The sequence below is a fragment of the Ammospiza caudacuta genome, chromosome 2, assembly GCF_027887145.1.
Source record: "Ammospiza caudacuta isolate bAmmCau1 chromosome 2, bAmmCau1.pri, whole genome shotgun sequence".
NCBI classification, from domain to species: Eukaryota; Metazoa; Chordata; class Aves; order Passeriformes; family Passerellidae; genus Ammospiza; species Ammospiza caudacuta.
Genome location: NC_080594.1, coordinates 48308677 through 48325281, shown reverse-complemented (window position 1 = coordinate 48325281; position 16605 = coordinate 48308677). Strand labels below are relative to the sequence as shown.

Here is a 16605-nt window from a genome sequence, read left to right as displayed (position 1 = left end):
GTATCACAGAACAATACTTAAGGCTCCAAGGCCAGAAAAAATTGAATGTGGATATATAGTTTCACTATTCCAATAGTAGAAAGTGTTAGGAACATCACCTGTTCACACTTGCTAGAAGAGTGCTTACTAAATGGGAAGGAAATGGGAATAAATAAAGGGGAATGAAAAATGACATAACAAGGCTGGCCAAGAAATTTGAAAATCCAAGTCCCTGGTATTCCCCATCAATAACACATATTCCCATGGATAACACATAACCCTAATGAAAAATATACACATAGTATAAAGCTCTTCATTAAAATAGTCCATGTTTGTTTAGACATGTGGACACCAGCATGTTAGCATGCATGTTTGCCTGAGCAACCACTGAGCACCACCTGACACAGATTAAAAGCAGAAAATAAAGATGAGTTTTGATTGTTTGGGCAGAGTACACTGCCACATCTGCAAAGTGCCTTTCTCAGTTACTGGCAGCAGAAGCTCTTTATGTTATACCACCCCAGGGTTCTTTGTTTCAGTGCCTTAATTGTGGGTTTCAGTAATGGTATGTAAAGAAGTTAAAAATTAACAACTTTTTGGTTTATGTTAAATATTTTACTAATAGAATGGATATGTGGACAGAAGGGATCTTTTCTCTAATAAACTTTAGTTGTCCACATTACTGGCAGTTTATACTTTGCTTAGAACTTCTGCAATCATCCCTCCCCAGTGGTATGAATTTGTAGTTCATGGTCACTGTACTTACGTGTCACTGATCCAACTCTGCAAGACCCATTTCTATCAGCTTCAGATGAACCAGATTTTTGTCATCTCCATACAGAGAAATGGTAACCTCTGGTGAAACAGTCTGAAAGATTAGAGTGTTGACAGTTACACACTTAAACCCTCAAGCTGATACTTAAAGATTTTACTGGCTACACTCACTGTCTAAATGGAACCGTGAATATAAAAAGAATACCTCTGGTTTTAAAATAACAGGAATGCTCAGAAACTTTGTGACTTCAGAATTGAGAACATCACACCATTTTCTCTTAGCTTTCCTTCATGGTAAATAGTTTTCAATTTTAAACTATGAGGATTCACAGTAAAACAAAGACTTAGAAATCAGACTGCTAGAAAGAATTTTAGGCTCAGCAAGAACCAGAGGGGGGGGGGAAAAAAGGCATTTCTTACAAGTATGGAAGCAGAGAGACGCTTTCCTTCAACACAGTCCACCATGGTCCACAATGCTTTCAGGCTCCATTCTGGGGAATAAGGAATTCTTTCCACGTTTTTGTCATCTGAAGTAGGTCTAAATCCAGCCAGCAGAACTCGCACTGCCTGCACGGGGTACTTCAGCAAGTGACAAGGTATGTGACGCAACCTGAAAGCAAAGTGACAAAATGAGAAGCGTTGCCCACAGCAATCCACCAGCCAGTAAGGACAGCAGGATGGCTGAGTGGCTCACACAGCACTTTTATGGAGTGGGAACCAGGACTGGAGTCCCTGCTCTACAGAAACATGCCACCATCAGACCCAACAATTCCTCAGGCCCCCTGAAGGACTTGGCACAGAGCTATCAGAAAACAGCCCAGCATCAGAGACCCCTCCCCAGAACCCCAAACACAGATTGCAGCACAGGAATCTAAGTGTGAAAATCACAGTGCAGCTCCACAAACCTTTGTGGTCCAAATGCTTCACACCTGAATGTGCTCTAGACACACTGCTGGAAATAGGTACCTGGGGTTTACATTGTCATCTCCCCATTCTTTATCTTTCTAAAGAAGCAAGGGAAAGGGGAAGCAGAGAAATGCAGCTCTGAAACAGGAGAGACTGTCTCCCAAGACCTTAACAGACTGTAAAGCACAAAATCTGTTCAAATCCCCATTTCTGCATCATCTTCAGCAAGGATGTGTACATTCCACAAGAAGCTTGAGAGCAAGTAATTGGGATTAAGCAGTACGTATGTGTGTGTATATATATAGAAATTAATGAGAAATTCAGACAGGCTTATGGAACCCTAAAAGCCTGGGATGTCTGAGACACATTTGTGTCAGCACAGGAATAGTCCAGAGCATCTCAGAACTGCACAGAACAGGGATTTGAACATCCATGTGCCACACAGGCAGAGCAGGGTGTGTCCCACTCAGATACTCCTTTATCCCTTAGTTTATTCCCCAGCTGTCTTCTGTGTAGAAGACAGTCACACAGGATTGAACCTGGAGGGCTCAGTCCTTGTTTTGACTAAGGTTAATCTGCTTCTGCACCTGAGAATCTGAGCCCACTCACAGGTTAAGTAAGTGGAGATAATGGAGAAATCTGATATTATAATAACGGGCTTCTCAGAACAACCTGAAACAGAGAAGCAGGTGCACAAACCCCACATCCTACAGACAGAAATTATTTAACCAGCCAAACCACTTTCTCTCTAACTAAAATCCAATAGCAAATGATGGTAAAAAATATATATACATAGTTCTAGAAAAAATTATAATAAATGTAACACACATATATTTATTTCTAAGTACATATTTTATGATTTAAGTGTATACATACATACACATAGACATTTTACATGTAGTTATTTCTTATTTACCTGCTGGTTGGGGCAACTAAGTAAGTACCATAGTCAACAAACTGAACCAGAATCTGAACAGGCACAAGCTGTGTAATAGAAAGGAGCTTTGCTCTATACCATAAACCATCCACATACTCTGCAAGGCAAGGCAGTTCTGTAAAAGAAAGAAAACCAAAACCATCACAGAACACCCCACAATACTCAGTGCAGTACAAACTGATCCTGAAAATCCACTTTACTTTGTGACCAAGATTAAGTCTCCTCTTCCTTATCTACTACTGTAGATACTACAGGAAAACAACCACAATTTTGTTCCATGCATCCTCCAATTAATTCTACCTGAATTCCAATCCAAGCAGTGCTATGCAATTTAAGTCAAGTTTCTCTGCCTCACATGGCAATGGTGAGAAATAACAGCAAATTGCTTGGTTAAAAGATAGTGACCCAAACAGTTTAATGTTCCAGCTTTTCAACTTGGACTCATGTGCACACTCCAGTCAGTAAATAGACTGATCTCCAGGTGAACAGACATGTCTGGAAGACAGGAGGCAGATCATGCCTAAAACCTCACCCAGAGTTTAATGAGTTGGCAGAATCAAGTATGAGTGAGAACTGCTTTCTTCACCAGGTTTAAAAAGCCATACTTGTGTTAATTTAGGCCCAACAGCTGTGGACATTAAAGTGGTGATCCTTAGGGCTCACACAACCTCTCAACATTTATGACATTATTTTCTGTACATAACTTTTGTCTTTTTAATATTTAATAAAATTGTCACAGTTCAGTGACAGGTACCTGTAGGGTAAGGTTTTATTACTGCCAAACAGGATCTAAAGTCAGTTCATAACTCTAACAGGCACTGGGAGTCTGAGTTCTGTCCATCATTTTCCAGTGGAGGAGAATGACACAAAAGCCTCAATTTAATGAACAGTAAAAACATATTACAGTGTATCATGTAATTGTAGTGTGATCTTACTCCTTACTCTCCAAAACTTTTCTTTAAAGATACATAGAAATACAAAGGGAAACTCAGGCTTTCTAAATATCCACACAAAACAACAGGGAAAATAAACAGAACATACCTTTTTTGAAGTTTGTTAGGTGAGGAAGTGTCTTGACAATTTTATTGCACCACTTCAGGGCTTTACTAAGGCTCTCTGAGTCACAGCTAGCAGATCTCTCTGTGGCAGAGTGCTTTGTAAGGTTCTCAGAAGAATCAAGACAAATATAAACCTATGTAAAGAAAAGGCTCTGATGTTACTATTTTTTGCAGTTAACTTAGGAATGAGGAATTCCAACCATTACTGAAAGATTACTTTTAATCCAGATACCATCTTTGAAAGGTTCAGCATCTCCTTGCTCCCCTTTCTTCTCTATTTCATTGTTCAAAGTCCACATAGGAATCTTTTATTTGATCAATGCACATGACATTCTGCCTTTTGCCTGAGAGATTGGGCAGAACTCCAGGAAACTGTGTGGGCTTAAACAAAAATTCACTATTGTTCTGCCACAACCTAAATTCCAACAACCTATTTTCTTATTAAAAAATATACCAGATTACCAGACTGCAAAAATACTAATTTTTTTTTTTATTTAAAAAAAAAAAAATTTACCAAAAAACCCCACCAAAATTACCAGACTGCAGTAGTGTAATTCTTTAAATTAATTTTTTTCTAGAGAAACAATTAGTGTTTCACTGCCCCACCTATGAGGTTATTTCAACAGTGTTCATCCAGAGAGCTGCCCCACACAGCCCCCTGCACCAATAGCTCAGGACCATTTTGCAGGCTCTAATGCTATGAGATTGCCATCTGTGCTCCCCTTTTCACCAGCTCAGTGGAGTGCAGCATGTGAGATGTGAGACACACTGACCTCCTTGGGGGACACCAGGTGGGTAACTGTGACAGGAAAGGTTTCTCCTGGAACAGGCAGTGGTTGCAGCAGGTACGAGGGCGAAAGGTCTCCTTCAAATACCCCCTAGACCAAGACAGACTTCAGCTGAGCATCATACTGAATAACAAAACAGAAACTAACTTAGCTATGACTTCTGGTACAAAGGAGATACCTAAAAAGGTGTAAAATAACAGTAAGCAGTGTGTTCTTGATGAAAAAAAAACAACATTGCAATGTACAGATAAAGATTTTTCTCAGCAGCATGGCATTGTCCAGTGTATCTTTTAAAACCATGTATTTTACAGTTTGAATTCTACATGTCATTACTGCATTTGGTTCACCACAAAATAAACCCTGGAGCACTAAATTGGATATATGGCACACAGCTCAGCTAGAACATAGGTCATGAAAACAGCTTGTATTATCTCCTGTACTTAAAACATGATGTGTTACAAAATGTACAATTTCTCCAAAATACATTTTTACACATTTACTTGAGGAACACTATTCATTAATGCCCCAAGAGAAAAGCAGAAGCAACATATGTAACTGGAAAAAGAAACAATTAATTATGACCCTTTGTTTCCCTTGCAGGATCTCACAGAGGATGCAGTACAAAAAATCATTATGTTCCTCAAACTTAGCTAGGAAAAAAAAGATTTTTTTCCATTCAAAGTACATACTTTGAACAAGTAAAGAAAGGATGTCTAACTAAATCACAGATACACAAACTGAATGGCAGATTTCTGCAAAACTATCAGGAGCAGTGTGAGTTGGGAGCCACCTGACTACACTTGGACACACACACCTGGAATAAGAGTCACTGCTGTGAAGCTCAGCACACCTGGAGATTCTGATGCATTCTCCAACATCCTACTGCCCTACCAGGAATGCCAGGCTAGTGCCTAAGCTAGGATTGTCCTATGGTAACAAAGACCAGCTCCTAACTCATCAGTGCAGTGCAAGGCAAGCACATCTCAAAGACAGAGACACTGCAGCAACGGTGCACTGAGCCCTGCATAAGCCACTGTTAGCAGCTGCAAGGCTCACAACATAGAATGAAGTCCTTATCAGCTTAACTCCTCCCAAATCACTGATCTGAAGCTGTGAAATAAAGTTACAAAACTATAGAATAAAAGAATAGATAGTGGTTACACCTTATGTAAAAATAATGCACTTTAGCTGTCTTGTGAGCATGGCTGCCGAGTCTCTAAAACCAGAGCTGATTATGTTTGAATGTGTTCAGAGCTGTTTGCTTCCCACTTCTGCTGTTCCTGAGATTCAGCTCAAGTTCTGGATACCTTGCTTCTTTTCTGGTCTACAACTGAACACTTCTGATGTCTGTTTTCTTACAAGTTGTTCTGAGTCACTTATTCCTGGAATGGATCTGCTTAATGCAATTATTCCTTGAGGAAAGCACTTCAGGCTTTCTGAATGCTTCTTGCCTGCAACCTTTTTACACAGCTTTATTTTTGTTTTCCAAATTTAATTTTTGTCTTAAAGGTACCAATCTCATTTCCAGATCCATATTTAATTTGCTGAAGATGTGTGTCGTGCTGACCTTATGAAAATGCAACAAGAGATTGATTTACAATGAGGTTTTCCATGGTTACTCAGCTCTAATATACACTGAGGGATTTTTCTAACTGCATCATGAGCCCAGTGGCAGACAACTCGAGCTTTGCACCAGCAGTGACAGCAGCAGACTCTGTACTGGAAAATTATTTTCTGAAGCAAATGAAAAGTACATTGGCAGACTTAAACAGAATTAAGAGGAAAGTGCAGTAACAAAGTCTTAACAATTTAAATAAACCTGATCCTCAGATTTCAAGGAACAAAAAAAAATGAAAACAAATACAGAGAAATTACTTATGTATGGAGTTTTTGTGTTAAGAAAATGAAGTTAGGTGGAAACTTCAATCTTACCTGATGATCTTTAGGGGAGATGTGCCAGACTCTTGGAATAAAGAACCTAAGTAACTCCCCTATAAATCACTGGCTTTACGATGAAATACTTGATTTAATTTACTCCATCCTTGGATATATTTCTATGAATAACTAATCCCTTCAAGTGCTAAAAGTATCACCCTATTTGTAGTGTTCTAGAGGAATGCTAACTAGACTTTAAACAGAAGTGCAAAAATCTCTTTTCATTACAGAGTCTATGAACAAACTATTGGCAATTTTTTATTCCACAGAGTCTTATCAGCACATTGTAGCTCCCCCATGTTGTGCTGCAGACCTGTGTGCTCAGTCCTACTGCTGCTTACAGCACAAAACCACACAGAAATATTAAAAAAAGTAACAAATCCTCCTAGGTCACAACAAGCAACTGAATAATCTTTCCAAAGGTAGAACAGCAACAGCAAAAGGGGGACACACACACACACAAGTCTCACCAGCTTTTCTATGTCCTGGCAATCTTCAGCAACACAGTACCTCTGGTATGCCATGAAGGATGACAGTGACATGCCCCCAAAATACAGGCTGATGGACAGCTTGCCCCATGGGTTATCTGGTAACTCCTATTTACACAGGACAAAACAGGACTGTAACAGTAATAGTGGCTGAAGTTTTAGATGCAGTGACCAAGAAATTCAAACCTCATCAGCTGTAACATAAATAGGAATATCGCTTTCTGATATGGAAGCACCAATTGCTCATCCTAACACTGAAATATTATCCCGTGTTTGCTCACTCAAACCCTTCCCCTTCACAATTTATCATTAAGCTGTCTGAAATGGCTTGTTTTCAGACAATACAGACAATGTGCTTCCTTATAATTTTAATAAATGATGTTAGAATTTTATCACTTAGAATAGAATTTAGAACAATTTATGCTGCCAATAGGTAGGTTACTTGTCAAAATGACAACTCAACATGAACAGGGTGAAAAAACAGCACTAACTCTAATGGACATATTTAAGGCATGAAAACTATAATAAAGGTAAAGTCACAGGAGAAGTAAGTTTAGTTGTGCTTTTTCTTTTGTCTAAGAATTGCATTTACTGCTATACTCCCTCATGTACCATTCCTAGTGCCAGTTAAAAGGAAAAAGACAACAAAACTTGGTTTAATTTCACATCTATGAATAAATTAGGCTACCTTAACATGAATTTCAACCTCTTCATTTTTGAGAAGTTCTTGAAGGTATTCTACTGCCTCCTGCTGCCAAAAATTTCCAATCTATTTGGAGAAAAGCAAGAAACCAACACATTAAGATGCTAACAAGTAATATTCTTCCAATTCTTAGGGTAGATGGAAATACACAACCATTAAAAAAGAAATCTGACTAGAAGACACATTAGTTTGAGTTGTCTACAATCATTTAAATATTATCTACTACTTGATGCATTATAATTCAAGTGACAACGCAACCCACAATTTTCAGATCCTGAAATGGCTTAGAAAGAGATGCTGCTTGCCAAATCTAACCAATACTATGTATGCAATTATGTACATGTACAAAATTGTCTGAATCATAATCTAAATACCAACAGAATCTAAGATAATACTCAACAAAGGACAGAATACCTTAAATACTTTTATTCTCTGATGTATCTGTTTGCTGTCCAACCTGTGTGCTTACAAGCCTGTCTTTCACAGAATCATAGACTGGTTTGGCTTAGAAAGGACCTTGAAGATCAAATTTGAGCCCTCTACTGTGGGCAGAGGCACCTTCCACTAGACCAGATTGCTCCAAGCCCCCTCCAACCTGGCCTTGAACACTTTAGGGATGGGGCATCAACAACATCCCTGGGCAGCCTGTTTCCATGTCTCACTACCCTTGTAGTGAAGATTTTCTTCCTAGTACCAAGTTTAAACCAGCCCTCTGTCACTTTGAAGATAATCCCCCTGGTCCTATCACTCCATGAGCTTACAAGGAGTCCTCCCCAGCTCTCCTGTAGCCCCTTTAGGTACTGCAAGGTGCTCAAGATCTCCCTGGAGTCTCCTCCAGGACAAACAGCCCCAACTCTCTCAGCCTGTCATAGGAGAGGTTCTCCAGCCCTCTGATCTTCATTGCCCTTCCCTGGACTTGCTCCCACTGGTGGTCTCCTGATCTGTGATCCCTCTTCAGGCTTGGCACACCTATGGACCAAAATGGCTCTTCTTCCCTGGGACATGGGCCCCACAGGACACCAACAGAGCAGGCTCCTTGAAGTGAGTGCCATCATCCAAGCAGCCCAACCACTGGCTGTGGCAACATTTATGATTTCTTAACTTACCAGACTGGAGTGAACCTTTCAAGGCCCTTCCCTCTGCCAGACAGGACTGATGAAAAAACTACTGGCAGGCCACAGATCCCTACAAGCACTCTTGGGATCTACAGATAACCCCTGCAGATACAGCCAGGAGCAGTCTGAGGGGTATCACTGGTGTCAACAGGAGTAGATAACTAACTCCTGGCACTGGGTAACAGGGAGAGGACTGTACAGGGCCTGGCAGCCTCTCAGCAATGTCCCCAGTACAAAGAGGCAGGAGCACCATCCCTCTCTAGAGAGTGCTGGGTCAGCACATGGGCTCCTCTGAACCTCCCTGAAGGGAGCACCCATTCCTGTCTCCATCTCCTTGGAGCCTTTTGTCAGCTGCACTGGGGGTTACACGGGGAGCAGAGGGTGCTGCCCTCCTCAGCCCTGGCGTCTCACCTGATGTGAGAGCTCTGCCCTCATCAGCCGGCAGAGTGAGGGAGCAGTGCTGCAGGAACACCTCACACTCTGTGGAAAATCTCTTCTTCTTGCAGGCCCTTGCCATTGCAAGCTTCCATTCTTCTGCATTATTGCCCCTTCTCTGTTCCACATGTGCTGCTGGGAGGGTTTCTGGCTGTTTGGCTGCGGGTTCACTGCAGACTGCACTTGGAATCAGCCATCCAACCCCTCCTCAGCCTCCCTGATGCTGCACAGCCCTCTCACCACCTGCTGCAGGAGCTTTCCTACCTGGGCATGCTACCTTTCCCTGGCAGGTCTGCTACCTGTCCCTGCCCCACCCCCCCTGCAGCCTTCCTTACTCTATCAGTTTAACTATTTCCAGCAACAAAAGTAAGCTGGTAACTTCAGTATGTCACTTTTACTAAGTGCACCATTCAGAGTAAGCAAGGTGTGATGGTATGTGAAGATGTTATTTACACACCAATTACTTACTGACAAAAACCCCTAAAACAATTCAGCTGTATTAGTTTATAGATTGTTTCCTACACAGCCAAGATCAGAATGTTAGAAACACAGTTTTGCAGGACTTGACAATTTCAGATTGTCTGGCCATTCTGCATTAAGAAATCCAGGACTTACTTTTTGTTTGTGCTGTTGCAAACTGAATTATTATTTCAGAGTATCCCCTGCCAAGCCTGCAGTGTGCTGTCTCACAAAGGTCTAACTCCACTGACAGCTGCCTTTCAAGCATGGTCCCCTCCTAAAGCAAACCTGCTGGGCCCTGACAAGGACCTGCTGAAACAATCCTCATCATCTCTCCTCTGAATCCTCGCAGCCAAGAGAAGACACCAGCACTCCTCCCAGCCTGACCAGGCAGGGTATTGATTTGAGAAGCACCCACCAACACAGGGATGTGCCACTACTCACCGGCAGCGTCTTGTAGAGCTGGCATGGGATGCAAAAGGGAGGAATGCCAGTGTAGAATGTAGTTGGATACAGGTGACACTGAGGAATGCTCTCTATGTAACCACGATCTATGTACTGTACCTACAGGAAATGCAAAGCTTTCCTGAAATAATTCCTGAAATACTTAAGTTTAGTAAGGGAATGCATTTGCTTACAGCATTACTTTTATGGAGGAAAAAGAATAATGGTTCGATGGTAAGTGATGTGACAAAGGGAAAAAGCAAGAAAAGATTTAAAAAAGTGCAGTGGCAGGTAAGAAATTCAGTTTATAAACTTCTCTTGCAAGAATTGCTACCTTTTGTGAAATAACCAGTTTAAAATATAAAGGAAAAAAATTAGGAATTAGGATCGATTTTTCAATCTGCATTCAAAAGTCAGGAGCAGACTCAACAGCTCAGGTAAGATGAACTGCTAATGAGAAGAAGGTTCTACACCTTTGCAGCAGAAAGAATTCAAAACAGACAGCCAATACTTTTTGGGTGGGGATTAGGGCAGGTATGGTATTCTAAACCTAATTGTTTTCAAAGCATTCCACAAATGGTAAGAACAGCAAAATAAATAACCTAAAAGGGATTACTTACAGGAAATCAAGAGCAGCTTTTTACTTAAGAAAATTAATCATTACTAGGGAAACTACAGGAAAAACTGTGACAACTGAAATAGGTAAAAATGATATTTAAAATAAATGTAAAAATGAGGACAGCAATCCGCACTTTTAAGCAGAATGAACAACTGCACAGGTCAGCTGAATGAAAAAATGTTAAATCCATTATTTATTTTACAGGATTGAATTACATACCTTTTTTAAACACACATATGCAGATACACATACACCCTCTCCCCTTACCCCATACAATCAAACTTACCTGCAGAGTACTACTGCTGACTTCCACAATTTTAGCTCGATACCACACAGTGTCTGATCCCCTTACAACACAGGCTTCTCCCTTCTTCCAGCAGTAGGGTATCAGGAGACCAAGGCCCTTGAAGGTATTTTGTATTTCAGCCATCAATTTGTTTAGTGCAGTTTCTTGGGAAAGGAGGTGAAATAAAAAAAGAGATTAAGAATAGTCTCTAACATTCATGCAAAATATTTCCATCACTAAACTCCATCAGATGCAGATGACATGTATAAACAAACACATGTGCAGCATTAAAAATCTATTTCCCAACAGTGATACAATATGTATGTTTAATATCTAGTATATGCAGAAGAGTTACTAACAGTAAACTGCATTTCCAATTCTGAAGCCATTAGAAATTCTGAATTCTCATCTCAGAAGAACTTGTAGAAGAGTCTGTAAATTTTGGAAGTGACACCTAGGCATCACTATATCAGAGCAAAACAAAGCATGAACAAGACAACAACTCTCAAAGCACTGTTTTAGTGGTAGGACACCATGAAACAACACAGAAGAGGTGCCCAGAAGAACCTCTCCTGCTATGGTACAGCCTACATACAGCAAGAACTTTGAATTTCAAAGGTTTAGGAATAAAAAGTTACATAATCTAGTAGTTAAATGCACTTATAGAACAAAAAAGATAGAATTAATGTTCTCATACATAAATATTTCTCTAAAGCACAATATACTAACATGGAACTGAGGAGTGACACTGCATCAGTCAGAAGAAAATGAAATTCTTTCAAGCAACATAAACAGGAAACATTGTGAGATACAGAATGTATCACAATGCAAATAAAGAGCCTGAAGAAACTGTACTGAGCTTAAACTGCAGGAAAAAAAAATACAGCAGTATCTGAGAACCAAGCTAACTTCCAAGAACCTTTATGACTGTATCTGCATCACTTTGAAGACAATTACTACATTTACTTGATCAGTCAACATTACAAAATAAAGCACTTGCTGCTTTACCCATTACAGTACAGAGAAGAAAGTCAAGTCATCTGCCTATCCAAGTGCTTTGGGTTTTTGGATTGCTTGGGAGGGTGGGAGGACAGAAAAGCTGATTTAAGGAGAGAATCCCTGCCCCTCACACCAAAGACATCACCTCCCAAGAGGAATCTTCCAGACCACATAGGTGTTCCAGCATAAAATCTGATACCCAAGAGCACTCAGATTCATAAATGTATTTTATTCTACATAAACTCACCAAATGATTTTGGTATTATATAAATAGTTCCATCACCTCCAATACAACTCACTACAGCCTGGAAAACTTTTGCTTCAGGAACAATGGGAGATTTATACACTTCCTCCATTTCTGGACCAGGCAGTGGCTCGTGCATTTTGAGTGATTTTTGTTCACTCTCTGAAATAGTGGTGTTTTCCTCTGGAACAGTCCTGCTTCTTTCATATGCAATTTTGGAATTACAACCACCCAGCTGTGTGTTCTCCTGCTCAAAATGTACTTCAAGATGTTCCTTGGAAACTGAACAAGCCCCATTGGCTTTACCAGTTCTAGAAGATTCAATCAAATATCAATGTATTAACTGACAGAGAACTTCAAAAGTGCAAAACTACAAAATAATACAAGTAACACACAGAAGTGGCAAAGGTATCTCAAAATACTGTCAAGCATCTCATCTACAAACTTAGAGAACTGCAATGTGCCATGGATACAATAAATAACATTATACTCGTTATAAAACATTGTAAGTAAGTCCACTGAAGATGGAGTTCTGTTGCTAGAACTGTAGAACACAATCGAAATTTTTTGATTTTATTAGTTTTGTCAAATATGAACATCAGAGTCTGAGAGAATACAAAAGAAAATTATCCAAACCTTCTGTTTCTAAGAGCCAAACCCTGCTCAATAAGGTATTCAGAAGTGTCAGTCATTTTTCCTGCTTCATCTTTGCAAAGAATTTTCACTGGCAATGCACAACCCACAACATTTTCCTGGAAAAAATGGGAGAGCTGGACAACGTACAACAAATATGCATTTCCTCTAAACTACAGGCATATTTTTCATTTTATTGGTACTGACTGTCAATCAGACATCCTTGAACAACTGGTGCCCACATGAGAAGACAGAAATTTATTTAATCCATATGACAGTTCCAATGATTTTACCAACTATTCTATCTACACATGACATTAAAAAGACTTGTAGAGTAAAAGCTTGCTTTTCCTCTGAGCTTTTTTAATAGAATCAAGTGCCAAACACTTGTCTTACAGCAGGAGATTTAAACCCATGCATAAATGACTCCACTCATCACTGCTTTTATTTCCACACACACTGTAAAATATCACTGGCAGCAGATAACAGACACTGAACAAATCAAACCCTTCCAATAATCTTTTTTTTTAAACCGTGGAAGAGATAAATTACTAATGATATTCATACAGCACTGGATTAATTCTTCCAGTCTCTGAGGCTTGAAAACTAGCAAAGTAGCTGCTGAAATAATTCTCATAAAAAACCTGAGCAGCTTGCTTATCTGTCCATAAAGGCTGTCAGCATCCAGTGATCCCAAAGATACATCTACTACTCAATAACCAAACACATCAAAGATGAAGTTCTCTCCACACTGGGCAGCCAACTGCTCTAATGCTTCAGTGAATAACAAGAGTAAAGCAGAAAGAAGAAAGCACCTTTTCCCCCAGAGCAAACAGCTATACAAGTTTTATTAATGATTTTTTGAAAGATAAAATCTTCAGAAAAAAATCCAAATTAACAGACAGTATGACAGGAATTTTGTAAATACCACTGGTTTTGATTACAAACCTGTATGACTATCTTCACTTGTGCTCCAGTTAGGTAATAGGACAAGCATTCACACACTGTTGCTGTCCACTGCGTGCTTCCACCTGTGGGTCTAACATAGAACAAATGATAACCTCTAGGTACAACAAAAGAGGTTGGCATCTCCTGAGTATAACCACCAACTCCTCCCTCTACCAAAAACTTGGCTTTTTTTCTAAACTGCCTAAACTGTTAAAAAAAAAAAAAAAATCTCTACTACAGTCAAGAGTAACAAAATCATTATTAATTTCTGGATCTCTACAACCAGAAAAATTAAAAACCACAAACCCAGAATTTCAAAATGAGGAGGATCATGAGTTCTAGAAGTTATGACACCTGTCAAAACAGTCTAGAAAAGAGACCTTCTGTACTGTTTCAGGAAATCCAATTCATCTCAAATTCTGAGCCAAGGAAAGAAAGTATTCAATGAAATAGATCTGTTCACTATTTTGTAACTCAACCTATAAATATTATTTATTTCTACAGAACAGTTTCTGCTTTACTACAATACAGTATAACCCTTAGAAAAAAACTCCAAACCTTAATTAAATAAATCACAGCCAGCACCCCACTTTATTCAAAAAGCAAACCACATCCAAATCTTACATAATCAGTGCTAACAAAGGTACATCAGTTTCTATTGCTGCCACTCGGTATAAGGGAAAGGCTACCTTATTTCTGTCAGTGAACATTCCATTGCTAACATCCTGATGGTTTTCATGTTTTCCTCAAGTTTTCTTAGACAGCTGACCTCCACCGTTTTTTCAGCTCCAGAATCATAAAGTAGTACCTGTTACAGGCAAGAAACCACAAAACAGAAAAAACCTCCTCTCATGCTGTTATCTGTAAGAAATGATAACTCAAAGCGTCCCTGCCGAGGTTAAAAAAAGTTCAAACATAACTGGGATTTAATAAATGCCTTTTGCACTGAAATACTTCACCACAACTCAAGCGACTACCACAGCACAGCAAAGGGACAAACCATACAAATGTGCTCAAAGGAGGTTAAACAACTTTACTGACTTTTTGGTAAACCAAGAAACACTGAAATAGCTCTCCCTCCACCCCCTGCTTTTTATTCTGATGGGGTTAAATAGCTGTTTGAAGGCTCCTGGGCTCAGAAAGCAGATGATGCAAACTGAAGTAAAATAGCAATCCAGTGCTGGATTACCTGTATGAGCAAAAAGCCATTCTTCCTATAGAGACATCTAACTATTCAATCACAAAATGCTTTTTCTGGTGCTCATTATTTTCAAACTGGTACAACAGAACATGTTTCAAGCAGTGCTGTGTGAGGTTACTGTGGAAAGTGTTATAGCTACACGGCACGGTGCATCAGCATCAGTTTAGGGTTCATGCAGCTGCCTGACTACATGTGATCCTGTGGTGTTGCACTTGGTTCAACTGGCTCCCTCTTCTAACAAGGATCATTAAGTTTGAATTACTGTAACCCTCAGTTTCACACATCTGCTGGAATCTAAAATGAATCGTTAGACTATAGCTTGGGAATCTCTGCCATGTTCCAAACGGCAGTGTAAATAAAGAGTCAACCTCATGAGTCTTCCTCAACTACCAGATTCCCTGCTAAAGGCACCTGAAGTTTGACAAGACACTCAACTGATTTGCAGCAATGTACAGAAATAGTTAAACTCAACAAAAGCAAAAGGTTGTGAGAAAACATGAACACAGAAGAAAGAAACAAAGATTTGACCTTATTTTAATCAGTGAACGCTTTCAAGTTTAAAAATAAAAGTATGAACCCTGTTAAGATAAGAGCTTTACCTCTGCACTTGTTTCAGAGACAATCTTGCTTATCTGACCTCTCTGCCACTGTCCCACATCGTGTACATAAACAGCACAGTGCATTTCCTTCTCCCACTTCACAGACTGTGGCTGGGATTCTCTGTAGATGGAAGCCATCTCCTCCTGTAATCTGACATTAAAAAAAACGTTTTTCTACTGATAAAATGTAATGCAGTAAATAAAAGGCTTATTCAGTCAGTATTTAACTAGCATACAGTGAAGCTGTACTGTTTTAACAGATGTACAGTGCTGCAGCTTTTCTTTCTGACATGTTAGAAATACATGAAATAGGAGTTACAAAACACACGCATGCTGATTAAAAGTCTGTAAACCTATCATGTTAACTTAGACACTGGAATTAATCTGAGCAATCCTGAGTGCTTTGTATGGCACTATTTGAAAACTACACTGTTTTCTCTTGACAGTTTGAGAGTGTGATCCTCAATGTCATGACTACATAAATGGTAGTTTACGCAGTTACAGCCATGAAAATTGAAAGATAAAAAATACATAAGCAACCTGCACTAAACCATGACAGACTCTTCTAACTATTTCCAAAGAGTAGGCATGACTACCTAAATGATACCTAAATATCTACCAAAGGCAGGCTGATATACACTGTGTCTAGAAATTGTGTTCAAACTTCCTAACAGGGTACTGGAAACACTTTGAAAAAAAACCCCTGCTACTACCACTAATAGGAAATTCTTAGACTTGGGATACAGGTTTTATTTGACCAGATTTCTAATGAGGGAACAGGAAGGAGAGAAGAAAGAGCAGGAATATTTAATCTTTTTGGACAGTGTTGCATTCATCAGGCTCCAATACTTACTACAATAAAACTGATTTGAAATACAAGTGAGACCATATACTTAATTTGGAATCAGAACTATTTAATAAGCCACAATATAGTACCAACTTCTCTTCTGCTCCTATACCTTCCTCAACAAAGGCAAGTAAGTCAGCAGCCTTCAAGAAGTACACAGTATCAAATGCAACTCTCATCAGAGTTTGTTCTAACTATACTTCACCAC

General features: G+C 39.5%; 1 protein-coding gene across 1 annotated transcript in view; it reads right to left on the bottom strand.

Annotated features, from left to right (window-relative positions):
- Positions 1 to 16605, bottom strand: part of RNF17 (ring finger protein 17) — a 40780-nt gene that overhangs the window by 239 nt on the left and 23936 nt on the right. The window contains exons 23-36 of the mRNA XM_058800013.1: positions 15551 to 15701; positions 14440 to 14558; positions 13751 to 13841; positions 12806 to 12921; positions 12173 to 12480; positions 10927 to 11090; positions 10022 to 10141; positions 7554 to 7634; positions 6848 to 6973; positions 4428 to 4532; positions 3638 to 3788; positions 2576 to 2711; positions 1174 to 1363; positions 746 to 847 (exon numbers count right to left, since the gene is read on the bottom strand). Of these exons, the coding sequence (XP_058655996.1) occupies positions 749 to 847; positions 1174 to 1363; positions 2576 to 2711; positions 3638 to 3788; positions 4428 to 4532; positions 6848 to 6973; positions 7554 to 7634; positions 10022 to 10141; positions 10927 to 11090; positions 12173 to 12480; positions 12806 to 12921; positions 13751 to 13841; positions 14440 to 14558; positions 15551 to 15701 (1957 nt within the window). The 3' untranslated portion in view covers positions 746 to 748. The remainder of the gene's footprint in view (positions 1 to 745; positions 848 to 1173; positions 1364 to 2575; positions 2712 to 3637; positions 3789 to 4427; positions 4533 to 6847; positions 6974 to 7553; positions 7635 to 10021; positions 10142 to 10926; positions 11091 to 12172; positions 12481 to 12805; positions 12922 to 13750; positions 13842 to 14439; positions 14559 to 15550; positions 15702 to 16605) is intronic.